At 47.2% G+C, this 14,618-nt stretch overlaps 1 protein-coding gene across 1 annotated transcript in view; it reads right to left on the minus strand.

Annotated features, from left to right (window-relative positions):
* The window catches only part of LOC144506387 (toll-like receptor 7), a 29,861-nt gene extending 28,021 nt beyond the window's left edge, over window positions 1-1,840 (minus strand). Inside the window, exon 1 of the mRNA XM_078232423.1 lies at window positions 1,729-1,840. Within this exon, the coding sequence (XP_078088549.1) occupies window positions 1,729-1,731 (3 nt within the window). The 5' untranslated portion in view covers window positions 1,732-1,840. The remainder of the gene's footprint in view (window positions 1-1,728) is intronic.
* Window positions 1,841-14,618: the final 12,778 nt, after the last annotated feature.

Here is a 14,618-nt window from a genome sequence, read left to right on the forward strand (position 1 = left end):
TCATGAAGATTTCATTTAAACTTTATGTCTGGCAAAATAACAAATGTATTTTGATTTTGTTAGAAATAGCAAACGTGGAAGATTTTACAATGTCTCTAACACATAGAGATCAGAGGAAATATTCTCCTGATATCATGAGTCCTCAACTGTTACTAATATTTGATAAATTTGCAGTGACCTCCTCACAGAAGGGGAAGATTTCCTCTATGTACCATGTCTAACAAAGTATTAAACCCATTTAGAAAGAACGAGTTTAGAATTTAATTGTACCGTGGACTTAGGTATTTTCTATTCAGGTTTCATATCATGATGCTAAAAGTATAATGAACATTGGCTGTTGAGCATCCATTATCAGAGAGCTGCTAGCATCCAACAAAACTCAATATTCAATGAATTAGTGACCACACATGAGCTTACATGCATATACACCATTCTTAGAACTACTTTCTCTGCGTGTCCCATATTTTCAGGTTAGATTTTATGTTGTTATGGGATACACAAGGTGATTGTTTCCCACTCAGGCAGCATGGGGCACAGTGGTTAGCACTGCTGCCTCACAGTGCCAGGCACCCGGGTTCAATTTCAGCCTTGGCCAACTGTCTGTGCAGAGTCTGTATGTTCTTCCTGTGTCTTTGTGAGCTTCCTCCAGGTGCTCAGGTTTCCTCCCACAGGTTAGGTGGATTGGCCATGTTAAATTGTCCCTTTGTGCCCCAAGATGTATAGGTTAGCGGGAGTAGCCATGGTAAATGTGTGGGGTTACGGTGATAGGGAAGGAGTTGGGTCTGGGTAAGATGCTCTGTCGGAGAGTTGGTGCAGACTCGATGGGCTGAATGGCCTTCTTCTGCACTGTAGGGATGCTATGATTCATAATGTGAGAGTTTTGAGATTGCAAATCCTTCTCTTATATTTAAATTGCGTATGTTTCAGTTTTGGAACAATCTTGCAACCTAATTTCACAAGAATTTTATTGAAATTAACATTGAACATTTATATTTCATTTTTGCTATGGAAACAAAATAATGTACCTGCCTCCTTTTCTCAAAGTGTTAACTTACAAGGAGGTACAGTCCTCCAGCGCTTTGCTGAGAGGCAATTCTTCGCATGAGTCTAGGCAGGCAGTGAATGTTGGCTAGCTAGTCAATCCTGAGGCTTTTCAGCCAGGCCTGAACATGCCTTCTATCCTCTACACATACATTTTCCATGCAAGGATCACTGATAATGTTCAGGTCTGAGGACATTAGTAGACTTTCCTCTATCTATCCCAGGTGACATGAACACTAAATATAGCACAGTCCTGTCCAATCCAATGCCGCAGGAGGAATTAGAGAGACCTATTTCAACCACTTGTTAACAGTAGCCATTCAGCATACATTCATTTAATGTAAACTCACTTTTCTGAAGAGAAGTGACCATCATTTCAGAAGACCCCTGTTACCGTGCTTCTGCTCAGCATGAACAACTTGCATTCTTTCACATAGTATTCAAAGAGAAACAGGTTCTGCTAAAATGCCATACTGAAGACCCACGTAACGCTAGGCATATTTATTGCTGAAAGGCTACTTTTAAAATGAACTTAAACACTGCCTGAAACAGTGATACAAAACATAATGTGCAAACCCAACACTTATATTTCTTATATTTAAAAAATATTTTAAAAAAACTAGATTACTTACAAACTTCCAAAGAATAACGCATGGTTAAAAAAAATGGAAGTGAAACAACACCTACCATTTTTTCTGTTGTTGCTAAGATGTTCCACGTTTGTCTCAATAAATTTCCACCTTCTTTCGAAAGAAACTGATAGAATATCCTTCGAATAACAACAATGTCTTCAAGGCCCTCATCCTAATAGCGAGTAAAAGGTTTTTGTAGAGTGTGTCTGGTATTAATACCTATCGTAGATCGAGGAACAGTTATAACCAGAAGCAAGTATGAACTTCATGTCAGATAAAGTTTCACTTGTATCAGAAGAATGAAATTGAAACTCAATAACTAGTTCCACCTCTCCAAAGATAGCAGAAAATAGAACGTTTTGCTTGGTTAATAAACTGTAGCTGTGGTTCTAATGGCTGTTTATAACACACGTACCAGTTTCCAATCTCCTGATTGCTGATTTTTCTGAAATCCTAACCAGTGAGCAAAATTGGAAAAATGTCAAATTGTGTTGTTTACACTGACTTTATGCTTCATTCTATTTGAGGTCTAAAGAAGCTGAACTCCATTTATATACTCTCAGATTCACTATTCTCCAGAAAGCCACGGAAATGTGACACAGAGGACAGAATTTTAATTGCGGAGATGGGAAACAGAAATCAAGATCATTCCTGGGAGCCATCCCCAGGGGGAAGCAGTAACCATCTCAGAGTTTCTCGATTGTACTTGCTTAACTGGCATGGAGGCAGGTATGGCAGCTGATTAGTGGCCATGGGCCGAGAAGTAGGTGGGTTTACTCAAGTTCAGGTCTCATTTAAACAGGAACAGAAAATGCTGGAAAACCTCAACAGGTCTGACAGCATCCATGGAGAGAGAATAGAGCCAACATTTCGAGTCTGGATGACCCTCTGTGCTGATGTTCATGGTGAGATGGACACTGATATTGATCAGACAATGTAATGTGCTCATAAAGAGGGAACCTTGCACTCCACCCCACCCCACTGAGTTGCATTGGGAAACCTCAGTACGACAGAGGCTTCTGTTCACCAAAGCTAATCTTATAATCTCTTTGTGTCTTCCACAGGTGCAGGCATCCAGCCAAGGACATTCTCTCCCTCTCCCTCTGCAATCTCAGAATAACAGCATAAGACTGAAGTGCAGCTTTCACTAGCGCAGATACACTCACTTCCATGGGCTCTGGTGAGTAGTTAGATAGGATGAAGAGCACCACACAAATGGGTTGGGGGAGGTGTCAGAGGCAGAGACAACTGTGGGCAGTCTCCCTTGGAGAATGGAAGGCAGACATAGCCATGTTCAGCTGGGCACAGATCAGGGCCTCAGGAGTTACTGGAAAGGAGGTCCCCTCTAGACAATCTACAGCAGATGTGCTTCACATGTCAGAGTTCCTGAGGCAGTGAAGGTCATGACTGAGAATCAGCTCTTGTGCATTACCATGGCTCAGGGCTCGGACCACATGAGCTCCTCCCCTGAGAAAGTGGTCAATCTTACAGGGAGCCACATGCAGCAGCACTTGGAGTTCATGCAGAAGTCATGTGCTGACACTCAGGATGTCTGCCACAATAGCATGATGCAGAGATATCTGGAGGGGATGCCACTTGGAGCTCTAGCCATCCTGAGCACCTTCCAAAGGCTGAGGATGTCACTGAGGAGGATGAGAGTGCCACTCATCATTTGTGGCTTCCTTGGCTCCTCTGAGAGAGTGAGCATTTGTGTAGCAGGGACCAGTTCTGGACGGTGTCCCTGCAAGGATACAGGTGCAGCAACCTTTGAAAATGCTTCAATTGGCAACTCCATGAAGAGGATGACCATCACCTGCAGCTCTGCCACACACAGAGACAAATGAGCAGGTGGCCTTCACCCCTCCATAGTCACAAGAGGAACACTGTGTAGGAGTAGCTGAGTGTAGAGGTCACTGCATTGCACAGAGCAGGTCACTGGTGTATCTTCTACCTTTAACTGTGCACTGTTTGCTTTTATGAGGACAATAGAAATGAGACACATGAAACCAAATGTGTGAGCCCCCTTTTACTAATGGTGGTAAAAGAAATGAGTATGAGCTGGTGAAGGAGATCAAAGGTTCATTAGTGGTGACTATGAAACGTCTGGGCCAATGTGCATCCCCCATTTGGTAAGGGTTTACATGTTACATGAAGCTATATCTTCAGTAGAGGTATTCTCAGAGCATACTGCGGCTGAGTGGTTAAGAGTCAAACCGATCCTGAATCAGAGCATTGCTAATATTAATAGAGTTCTGACAAGATCTTCAAGCCCTACACTGGGCTTGGCTACCTCACTGTGCAGCCAGGGTACCCTGGTGTCATAGAAATCATAGAAATCATAGAAACCCTACAGTGCGGAAGGAGGCCATTCGGCCCATCGAGTCTGCACCGACCACAATCCCACCCAGGCCCTACCCCCACATATTTTACTTGCTAATCCCTCTAACCTACGCATCTCAGGACTCTAAGGGGCAATTTTTAACCTGGCCAATCAACCTAACCCGCACATCTTTGGACTGTGGGAGGAAACCGGAGCACCCGGAGGAAACCCACGCAGACACGAGGAGAATGTGCAAACTCCACACAGACAGTGACCCGAGCCGGGAATCGAACCCGGGACCCTGGAGCTGTGAAGCAGCAGTGCTAACCACTGTGCTACCGTGTCTTCCCATCTACTTCTGCCTCCTCTTCCTATGATGAGCTGTGTGTTTCTGGGGCCTCATCCACTTCAATGTTTACACTTCTCTGGAGGGCCGTGTTGTGGAGAGCACAGTAGAGCACCACAATGACAGATCGTTTCAGGATTGTATTGGAGAGCTCCACAGTCCAGAATTGCACATTCAGAAGCCTGGTGACCTGCTCAATGGCAGGTAGCTCTGTATCAAGTTTGTATCACCTCTGTGCTTCTATCTGGGGTTCTCATGGAAAGGTCCGTAGCCATCTCTTCAGGGCATCCTTGTGCCCTGGAATCCACAGAATTGGAGGGGGTGGGGAGTGTGACATGCAGTGCTGTAGTACCATGGACTGGCAGAGTATGAAGAAGTCATGGCAGCTACCAGGAAAGTGCGCAAACAGATGGAAGAAGCTCTTATTATGATCACAGAGCACTTGAACATTGAATGAATGGAAGTCCTTTCTGTTGATGAATCTGACTAGGTGGTGCCTTGTTCAGTTGGGTGCAATTGATGATGCCCTGCACCCAGGGGAATCCAGTGATGGCAGCAAAACCCAACGTCCTCTGTGCCTGGGAGCCGTATCTGTCTGGAATTGAGTGTACTATCATAGAATCATACAGCGCAGAAGAGGCCCTTCAGCCCATTGAGTCCACAATCCAGCATCCTCTTGCTTTTTGGCCCAATGGCTTTAAAGATTCAGAGATGTGGCAGCAAAGCATCAAAACCAGGCCTTATTTAAACTGGATCATTGCTACCAGGGATCTGCTTGTATTAAAGTTAAAATAACATGTGTCCCAAAATTGATCACTGCTGCTTACTAATGCCCATTTGAGATCAGCATCAGCCAAGCATGTCTGCTTGCAAATTTTAGGCTGCAGCTTAGGCTGCTTTTTAAACAGAATCAAAACCTACATGGTGGAAGTATACCATTCTGCCCAGCTATGCTATGCCAGTCTTCATGTTCCAAGTGTGTTTCCTCACACAAACTTTATCAGCAAATTCTTTCCTCCATCATGTAATTATGTAGCTTTTCTTCACCTCAAATGCTCTTTGTAATAGCAAGTTCCTCTTTCTAACACTCTTTGGATAACAAAGTCGTAGTTGTACAGCATCTATTTAGTAGCTCTTTTCACCATATGGCCCTTGGTATAAAGAGCAGAATGAGTTGTACTGAAAGGTTTTGTTAAATTTGATTCAAGCAAATTATTTTCTGGCAAAGATTTCAAATATTATGGAACTTAATTTAAAATGAGGAACTTAGAAAATAAAGACTTACATTTAGAAAGCACCTTTCACAATCTCAGGATGTTCGAAAGCTGTTTACAGCCAATGAAGTACTTTTGGAAGTGGAGTCACTCTTTCAATGTAGGAAGCTTGCAGCTAATTTGTACACAGCGCGATCCCACAAACAGGAAGTGATAATGGCCAGATCATCTGTTTTATTCATGTTGATTGAGGGATTAAATAGGAGCATGGGACCTTTGTATACCTGATTGTGCAGACAAGCCTTGGTTAATGTCACATCTGAAAGCCCGTACCTCCAACAATGCAGCACTCCCACAGTACTGCACTGAGGAGTCTCTGGAGTTGAACTTGGACCCACAGCCTTTTGACTCGAGACAAATTCTAGTAACAGAGCCACAGCAATGATCTGATATCTCACGGCTGTGAGGGGATGGAATTTATTCACTTAAAGAGTTAGTTGTAGGATGTTACCAGGTTGAAAGAGAAAGTTTAAATGGATTCAAGAGACAATTCGATGAGTTTTTGGAAAGTGGAATGAAAGGTGTGCTGAGAAGCCATGTAGCTGGGATCAATGTCTGAGAAAGGAGCATGCTTGTGGTGTCCAATGTCTTTTCCTGTTCAGAAGAAAATCTTATGCTCTGGTGAATTTAAAAGAAACATGAAGAGAAACCATGAAGAGATGGAAGCAAAATTGGAAGAAATAATGATGAAAGAAATATTTGATAGCTGGATACAGATAGAAAAGCTGACTAATGGGCTAAGTTATGGATAACATTTTGTCTGATGTGGTTCGTTTCATGGTGAATCACACATCCACTTTCATCTTGCCTTAGATCCAAACCAGCTTCTCTTCCTGCCACAGAAATCTGATTAATTTTCTTATCAGGAATCACCAGTGTCTACTTTAAATGTGCTACGGTTGGCCATTTGTTTAAAATACCTTTGACGTACAAAGCAGTTGGGTTTTAAATCACGATGCAGATTTATTTTAATCTGTGGCAGTGTGTCTGTACTACTGTTTGAAGCTTTAAAAAACAAGTTAGAAAAGTTCATACCAGGTCTTTCTCAAACAGGATCCCACAAGTGGCATAAAGTCTTCCAGCTGAACTTTCAGCAGTGTTTCCTTTCTTCAATTGATCAGTGGTTCTTCAATACACTGATGGTTACCTGTGTACATAACTTATTGAGTTAATTATTAACACTGCTAATGTTCTGTAAAGCAGAATATAGTTCCGATGTAAGGGCCTTATTATTGTAGACAATGCACTTACAGGTCCAATTCAGATATTTTTCCATTAAGATATTGCGAGACAATTTTTGTTTAGTTTTTTTCTTTTCTCTTGCAACCCACAGCACTGAGAATGTCACAATCTTAGAATCACTCCAGTGCAGAATAAGGCCATTTGGCCCATGGGGTCTGCCGACTCTCTGAATGAGCATCTTATCCAGGCCCACCCCTGCTTTATGCCCCTAACTTCACGTATTTACCTCACTAATCCCAGTAACCTGCACATCTTGGGAAACTAAGGGGAAATTTAGCATGGCCAATCCACCTAACCGGCACATCTTTGGACTGTGGGAGGAAACAGGAGCACCCGAAGAAACCCATGCAAACATGGAGAGAATGTGCAAACGTCACACAGTCACCCAAGGCCAGAATCGAACCTGGGTTTCTGGTGCTGTGAGGCAGTAGTGCTAACCACTGCGCCACCCAATATTCAGGTCCATCTCAGCATTGCAATCAGTGTTTACACCATGGTCCTGCTTTCAACTAACAAATGCCAGGAGCTGTAATCAAGTGCCTGGATCAAGTGCTTGAAAAGGAATCTTAGTTTATTACTCAATTTTTTATCCGCAACTTTTGGACAAATCCCTCTGCAATTTCCAACTCTTCACCTTTACAATTATGATTCTCCTCAGTTAGCATGTTTTAGCTTGTGTTAGCTCAAGCTATGCTTGTGAAAGTAGCTTGTGTTAATGGCTGCATTTCCACATTCAAACATGGTCAAACAGTTTGCAGCAGCCACAGCTTTTTGACTTAGAAACTTGTTGGGTTAAAACTATTGTGAGACAGGACTGGGGATATGACACAGGGAATCAGTAACTGGCATTCAAATTTTTTCCTACCGGGAGAATATTCTGAAATGTCTGTGGTGAACCACTGTAATATTGTCTGTTTATGGGATATGCCTGGACACGCCCCTGCTGCCTCAATCTGGGGCTCCACCCTTCTCTGGGTATAAAGGTGACTGCTCTCCGCCCCTTTTGCCTCAGTTCGGATTAGCTATCAGTTCGGGTGTGCTCCAATAAAAGCCTGTTATTTCACAACAACGAATCTTTGCGTAATCGATGGGGCATCAATTTTATTAACAAAAGTTTTTGGAATGGAGCAACTCTTAAAACCTGATAAATTGGACTTGGATCCCCAGGCTGTTGGGGCCTCAAACTATTTTGATCACTGGCTGCGCTGCTTCGAGACCTTCATCGCCTCCTCCTCCGCCGTCATCGTAACCGAAATCGACAAACTGCACGTGCTCCACGCCCACATCAGCGCTCACGTCTTCGCGCTAATCCGAGACGCGGAAACTTACCAGGAGGCAATCGATCTCCTCAAGAGCCAGTACAACTGAATGAGGTCTACGCCAGACATCTGCTGGCCACCCGCAGACAGCAGCCGGGGGAATCGACTGAACAATTCTTGCGCGAACTGCGTGCACTCGGCAGAGCCTGCAGCTGCAAGGCCGTTTCAGCCGCCCAAAACACCGACGACCTGATCAGAGATGCCTTTGTCGTGGGCATCAGGTCGACCTATATCCGGCAGCGCCTGCTGGAACAAGGTGGGCTGGACCTGAAGAAAACTGTGGAGCTTGCCGGCTCGCTGGAGGTGGCTTTCCAGAACCTTGAGGCCTACAGCCCTGACCACGAGGGCGCACCGTGGACACCGCGACCGCAGCCATCTCTGTACCCGGGAGGGCCGCAAACCTATACCACGCCCCGTCCCGACGCCGAACTGACCACTGCGGCAGTCTCCGGAGGCCCGAGGTGCTACTTCTGCGGCCTGGAGAAGCACCCACGATGACGCTGCCCGGCGAAAGACGCAATCTGCTCTGGCTGCGGTAAGAAGGGTCATTACCTGGAAGTTTGCAGGGCAAAACCGGCCCCAGGCCCAGCAGCGCCGCATGCGATCCACGGGAGGCACCATCTTCGACACCATCGGCCGCGTGCGATCCGCAGAGGCCGCCATCTTGGACACCATCAACCACGTGCGACCCACGGGAGCCGCCATCTTGGATGACATCAGCCGCGTGCGAGTCACACGGGCCGCCATTTTGGGAACCATCCACCACGTGCGGCTCCTCGCCTAATCCGACGGTGGCCTCGGTCGCGTTGGACCAGTCCAGGCCTCACCAACTCGCCTGGTCGATGATGGACATCAAGGTAAATGGCCACACTACTAACTGCTTATTTGACAGTGGGAGTACGGAGAGTTTTATCCACCCTAACATGGTGAGTCGCTACGCATTGCCACTACTGCCAATGCAGCAATCAATCTCCATGGCTTCGATGTCCCAGTCGGTGAACGTCCTCGGCTACTGTGTACGGGGCACGGTGGACGAGAAGTGCCGGCTCCTCGTGCTGCCACAGCTCTGCGCTGCCGTACTACTGGGGCTAGATTTCATGTGTCACCTTGGGAGCATCACCATGGTGTATAATGGGCCTTTTCCCCCAATCTCCGTCCAAAATCCGCAGCTATTAGACCAGTCACCGCGCACCACCTGTGGTCTCTCGACCCTTAAAGTCGCCCCTCCCTCGCTCTTTGAACACCTCACCCCCGACTGCAAGCCCATTGCCACCAAAAGCAGACGGTACAGCGCTGGAGATAAAGCGTTTATCAAGTCCGAGGTGCGACGCCTCCGGGGGGAGGGGATCATTGAGGCCAGTACCAGCCCCTGGAGAGCCCAGGTGGTGGTTGTTAAGACTGGGAAGAAACATTGCATGGTTATCGACTACAGTCAGACCATTAACCGATACACGCAGCTGGACGCGTATCCCCTTCCCTGCATCTCTGACATGGTCAATCAGGTTGCACAATATCGGGTGTTCTCCACCATTGATTTGAAGTCTGCATACCACCAGCTCCCTAACCGCCCGGAAGACCACCGATACACTGCCTTCGAGGCGGATGGCCGTCTCTATCACTTCCTTCGGGTCCCCTTCGGCGTCACCAACGGGGTCTTGGTTTTCCAGCGTGAGATGGACCGAATGGTGGACCAGAACGGGCTGCGGGCCACCTTCCCGTACCTGGATAACGTCACCATCTGCGGCCATGATCAGCAGGACCACGACACCAACCTCCAAAAATTCCTCCACACTGCGGCACTCCTCAATCTGACCTATAATAAGGAGAAGTGCGTATTCCGCACGCGGCGCCTCACCATCCTTGGTTGTGTTGTGGAGAATGGGGTCATTGGCCCCGACCCCGACCGCATGCGTCCCCTCCTGGAACTTCCCCTCCCCACCACCCTCAAAGCACTGAGGAGATGCCGAGGCTTCTTCTCATACTATGCCCAGTGGCTCCCCAATTATGCGGACAAAACCCGTCCGCTCATCAAATCCACTTCTTTTCCCCTAGCGACGGAGGCTCGGCTGGCCTTTGACCGCATCAAAGTGGATATCGCGAAGGCCACGATGCACACTGTAGATGAATCCACCCCATTCCAGGTGGAGAGCGATGTGTCTGACTTTGCCCTAGCCGCCACTCTTAACCAGGCGGGCAGACCCGTGGGCCTTCTTCTCGCGCACCCTCCAGGGCCCTGAAATTCGACACTCCTCTATCGAAAAAGAGGCACAAGCCATCGTGGAGGTTGTGCGGCACTGGCGCCACTACTTAGCTGGCAAACGGTTCACCCTGCTCACGGACCAACGGTCCATCGCCTTTATGTTCAGTAATGCGCAGCGGGGCAAAATCAAGAACGATAAGATTTTGAGGTGGAGGATCGAGCTCTCCACCTACCATTACGACATTTTATACCAGCCTGGGAAGCTCAATGAACCCCCGGACGCCCTGTCCCAGGGGACCTGTGCCAGCGCGAACCTAGACCGGTTACAGGCTCCCTGTGATGACCTCTGCCACCCGGGGGTGACCAGGTTCTTCCACTTCATCAAGGCCCGGAACCTGCCCTATTCGATCGAGGAAGTCAGGTCTGTAACCAGGCACTGCCAAGTCTGCGCGGAGTGCAAGCTGCACTTCTACCGGCCAGACAGAGCGCACCTTATCAAAGCCACCCGCCCTTTTGAACGCCTAAGCGTTGACTTCAAAGGCCCCCTCCCCTCTTCTGATCGCAACATATACTTCCTCAACGTCATCGATGAGTATTCACGGTTCCTCTTCGCTATTCCCTGCCCAGATATGACCTCGGCCATGGTCGTCAGGGCCCTGCACAGCCTCTTCACCCTATTTGGTTTCCCCAGCTATATCCATAGCGACTGGGGTTCCTCTTTTATGAGTGACGAGCTGTGCCAGTACCTGCTCTCCAAAGGTATAGCCTCGAGTAGGACCACCAGCTACAACCCCAGGGGGAACGGACAGGTAGAGAGGGAGAATGCGACAGTCTGGAAGGCCGTTTTATTAGCTCTCCGGTCTAAGGGTCTTCCAGACTCCCGCTGGCAGGAGGTCCTGCCTGATGCGCTACACTCAATTAGGTCAGTACTGTGCACGGCTACCAACGCCACCCCTCATGAACGAATGTTTGTTTTCCCCAGGAAGTCCTCCTCGGGGACCTCACTACCATCGTGGCTGACATCCTCAGGCCCTGTCCTGCTCCGGAAGCACGTGCGGACCCATAAATCGGACCCCCTGGTCGAAATGGTCCAACTCCTCCACGCCAACCCCCAATACGCCTATGTGGCATATCACGACAGGCGGGAGGACACGGTCTCCATTCGCGACCTGGCACCCGCAGGTATTACGTCCCACGGCCCCTCACCCCCAGCTCCCAATGTTGCCCATGATGCACCAGGGTCGCAGCACGCTCATTTAGCCCCCGTGTACGGCACGCCTGAGCCCCAGGAGCAGCCTCCACACACCCGGCAGTCTGAAGGCCCTACGGACGGCTTCACCGAATTTGGACTGGCGTCTGACTCATCACCGCGGCCTCCTGAACCGGCATCACGGCCGACACTGCGGCGGTTGCAGCGGCAGATCAAGCCCCCGGAGAGACTGAATTTGTAACTCTGTGACTGTCGTTCCACCACCTTGCCCCCGTCGAACTTTTTTTAAACAGGAGGTGAATGTGGTGAACCATTGTAATATTGTCTGTTTATGGGATATGCCTGGATACGCCCCTGCTGCCTCAATCCAGGGCTCCGCCCTTCTCTGGGTATAAAGGTGACTGCTCTCTGCCCTTTTACCTCAGTTCGGATTAGCTATCGGTTCGGATGTGCTCCAGTTCTTTTGTTAATAAAAGCCTGTTATTTCGCAACGAGTCTTTGCGTAATCAATGGTGCATCAATGTCTTTCAATACTGCAGCAGCAATACTGCAGCCATGCAGCCAAATTAGACAAGGGAATAAATAATGCCAGAGGACTGCAGATAGCTAATGTGATTTCTCTCTATACACAAAGGGAGATATAACAAATCCAGGGAAATATTGACAAATTAGCGTGACCATGGTAGGAAAGGTAACAGAATTATTACACAAAGATATAAATGAAAAACATCTAGAAACCAAAAATACAATAAAAAATAGTCACCATAGACTCCAAAAGGGAAAATCATGCTTAACCAATCTGAGTGAATTCTTTGAAGAAGTAACAGAAATTGCAGTATATTGAATGCATTTGGATTTCCAAAAAGCCTTTGATGGCTAGTGCTTATTAGTAGACAAATAACTTGTCAAGCCATGTGGAGTCAGGGGACAAGTAGCAGAATGGAAAGCAAGCTGCGTACAAAATAGAAAACAGAGTAGGAGTCAAAGATGATTACTCATACTAATAAATGATAGGAAGTGGCGTTCCACAAGATCCAAGCTGGGTCCACTGTTGTTTATTATTTAGAGGAACAATTTGGATTCGGGAATTGGAAATACAATATAATGAGATATAATTTTGCTGTACGATGAGTGTTGCTTGGCGAAATGAGGGTGCTTTGGAGTTGATTGAAAACAGGGAGTTTCAAAGGATTATTGGGGTGGCATGATGGCACAATGGTTAGCACTGCTGCCTCACAGTGCCAGGGACCTGGATTCAGTTCTGGCCTTGGGTGACTGTCTGTGTGGAGTTTGCACATTTTCCCCATGTCTATGTGGGTTTCCTCCGGGTGCTCCGGTTTCCTCCCACAGTCCAAAGATATGCAGGTTAGGTTGATTGGCCATGAGAAATATGTCTTCCTTCTTCCCACCCACTGCAGTTGACAGGGCTTGAACCATGTCTGATCCATCTCCCGTGCCACTACTCTCACTCCCTCCCTCCCAGGACCACGATAGGGTCCCTCTTGTCTTCACTTTTCACTCTACCTCCGCAATCAAAGGATCATCCTTTGGCATTTCTGCCAATTCCAGTATGATGTTATCACCCCTTAAACATCTTCCCCTCACTCCCCTTGTCAGCATTCTGCAGGGACCGTTCTCTCCAGGATACCCTGGGCCACTGCTCCATCACACCCAACACCTCACCCACCACTCACGGCACCTACCCATGCAATCACAGAAGGTGCAACATCCACTCCTTTACCTCCTTCCTGCTCACCATCCAAGGACCCAAACGATCTTTTCAGGTGAAGCCGCACTTCACGTGCACCTCATTTAACCTGGGCTATTGCATTCGCTGCTTCCAATGTGGTTTACTGTACAGCGGAGAGACCAAACGCAGACTGGGTAACCACTTTTCAGAACAACTTTTGTGCAGCAGTAGTGGACTCGCCAACATTAAGGGCATTTAAATGGTCATTGGATAAACATATGGATGATATTGGAATAGTGTAGGTTAGATGGGCTTTAGATTGGTTTCACTGGTCGGTGTAACATTGAGGGCCGAAGGGTCTGTACTGCGCTGTAATGTTCTACGTTCTATCTGCAAGCAGGACCCAGACCTTCCTGTTGCTTGCCACATCACCCTGCTCTCCTGCCCACATGTCCGTCCTTGGCCTGTTGCAATGTTCTAGTGAAGCCCAATGCAAACTGGAGGAATAGCACCTGATATTCGCAGTTAACATTGAGTTCAACAACTTCAGAGCATGAATTCTCTCCTCCACCTTCACCCCATTTCCATTTATTTTATTTCATTCATTTTTATAATTTTCATTTTTTTCCATCGTTTCATTTGTCCACTTTTTAAAAATCTTGCTTTCCATCTTATTTTTGCCCAACAGACCCCCCCCCCCTCCCTCCCACCCACCACCCCAACACCACTGGGGCTCCTGTTACCTGCTTCAGGTTGCCCTTTGACATTCTGATTGCCTTTGTTCTGCCATTTACACATTCTGATCACTTAGTGTGCTGCTATCAGCACCCTTCTTAGCCATGATCACCACCATTTATATTCCCATTGTCTTTATGTCTATGACATCTTTGTCAATTACACCCCCTCACCCTAACAGTATAAATCTCTTTTCTTTGTCTTCAGCTCTGAGGGTCATCCAGATTTGAAAGATTGGCTCTATTCTCTCTCCACAGATGCTGTCAGACCTGCTGAGATTTTCCAGCATTTTCTGTTTTTGTTTCAGATTCCAGCATCCGCAGTAATTTGCTTTCATTTTATAGAGATTTACCTTTTGCAGTTTCACTCAATGTCCAGCTTCATTCCCCTGTCTCAGCTTACTGCCACTGAAACCCCATCCATGTCATTATTACCTCTAAACTTAACTAATCCGATACACTCCTGACTGGCCTCCAAAGTTCTACCCTCCTAAACTTGAGGTCATCCAAGACTCTTTGCCCACGTTTTAACTTGCAGCAAGTCCCTTTCACCTATCATCCCTATGCTCACCGACCTGCATAGCTCCTGTCCAAACAATGTTTTACTTTT

The sequence above is a fragment of the Mustelus asterias genome, chromosome 17, assembly GCF_964213995.1.
Source record: "Mustelus asterias chromosome 17, sMusAst1.hap1.1, whole genome shotgun sequence".
NCBI lineage: Eukaryota > Metazoa > Chordata > Chondrichthyes > Carcharhiniformes > Triakidae > Mustelus > Mustelus asterias.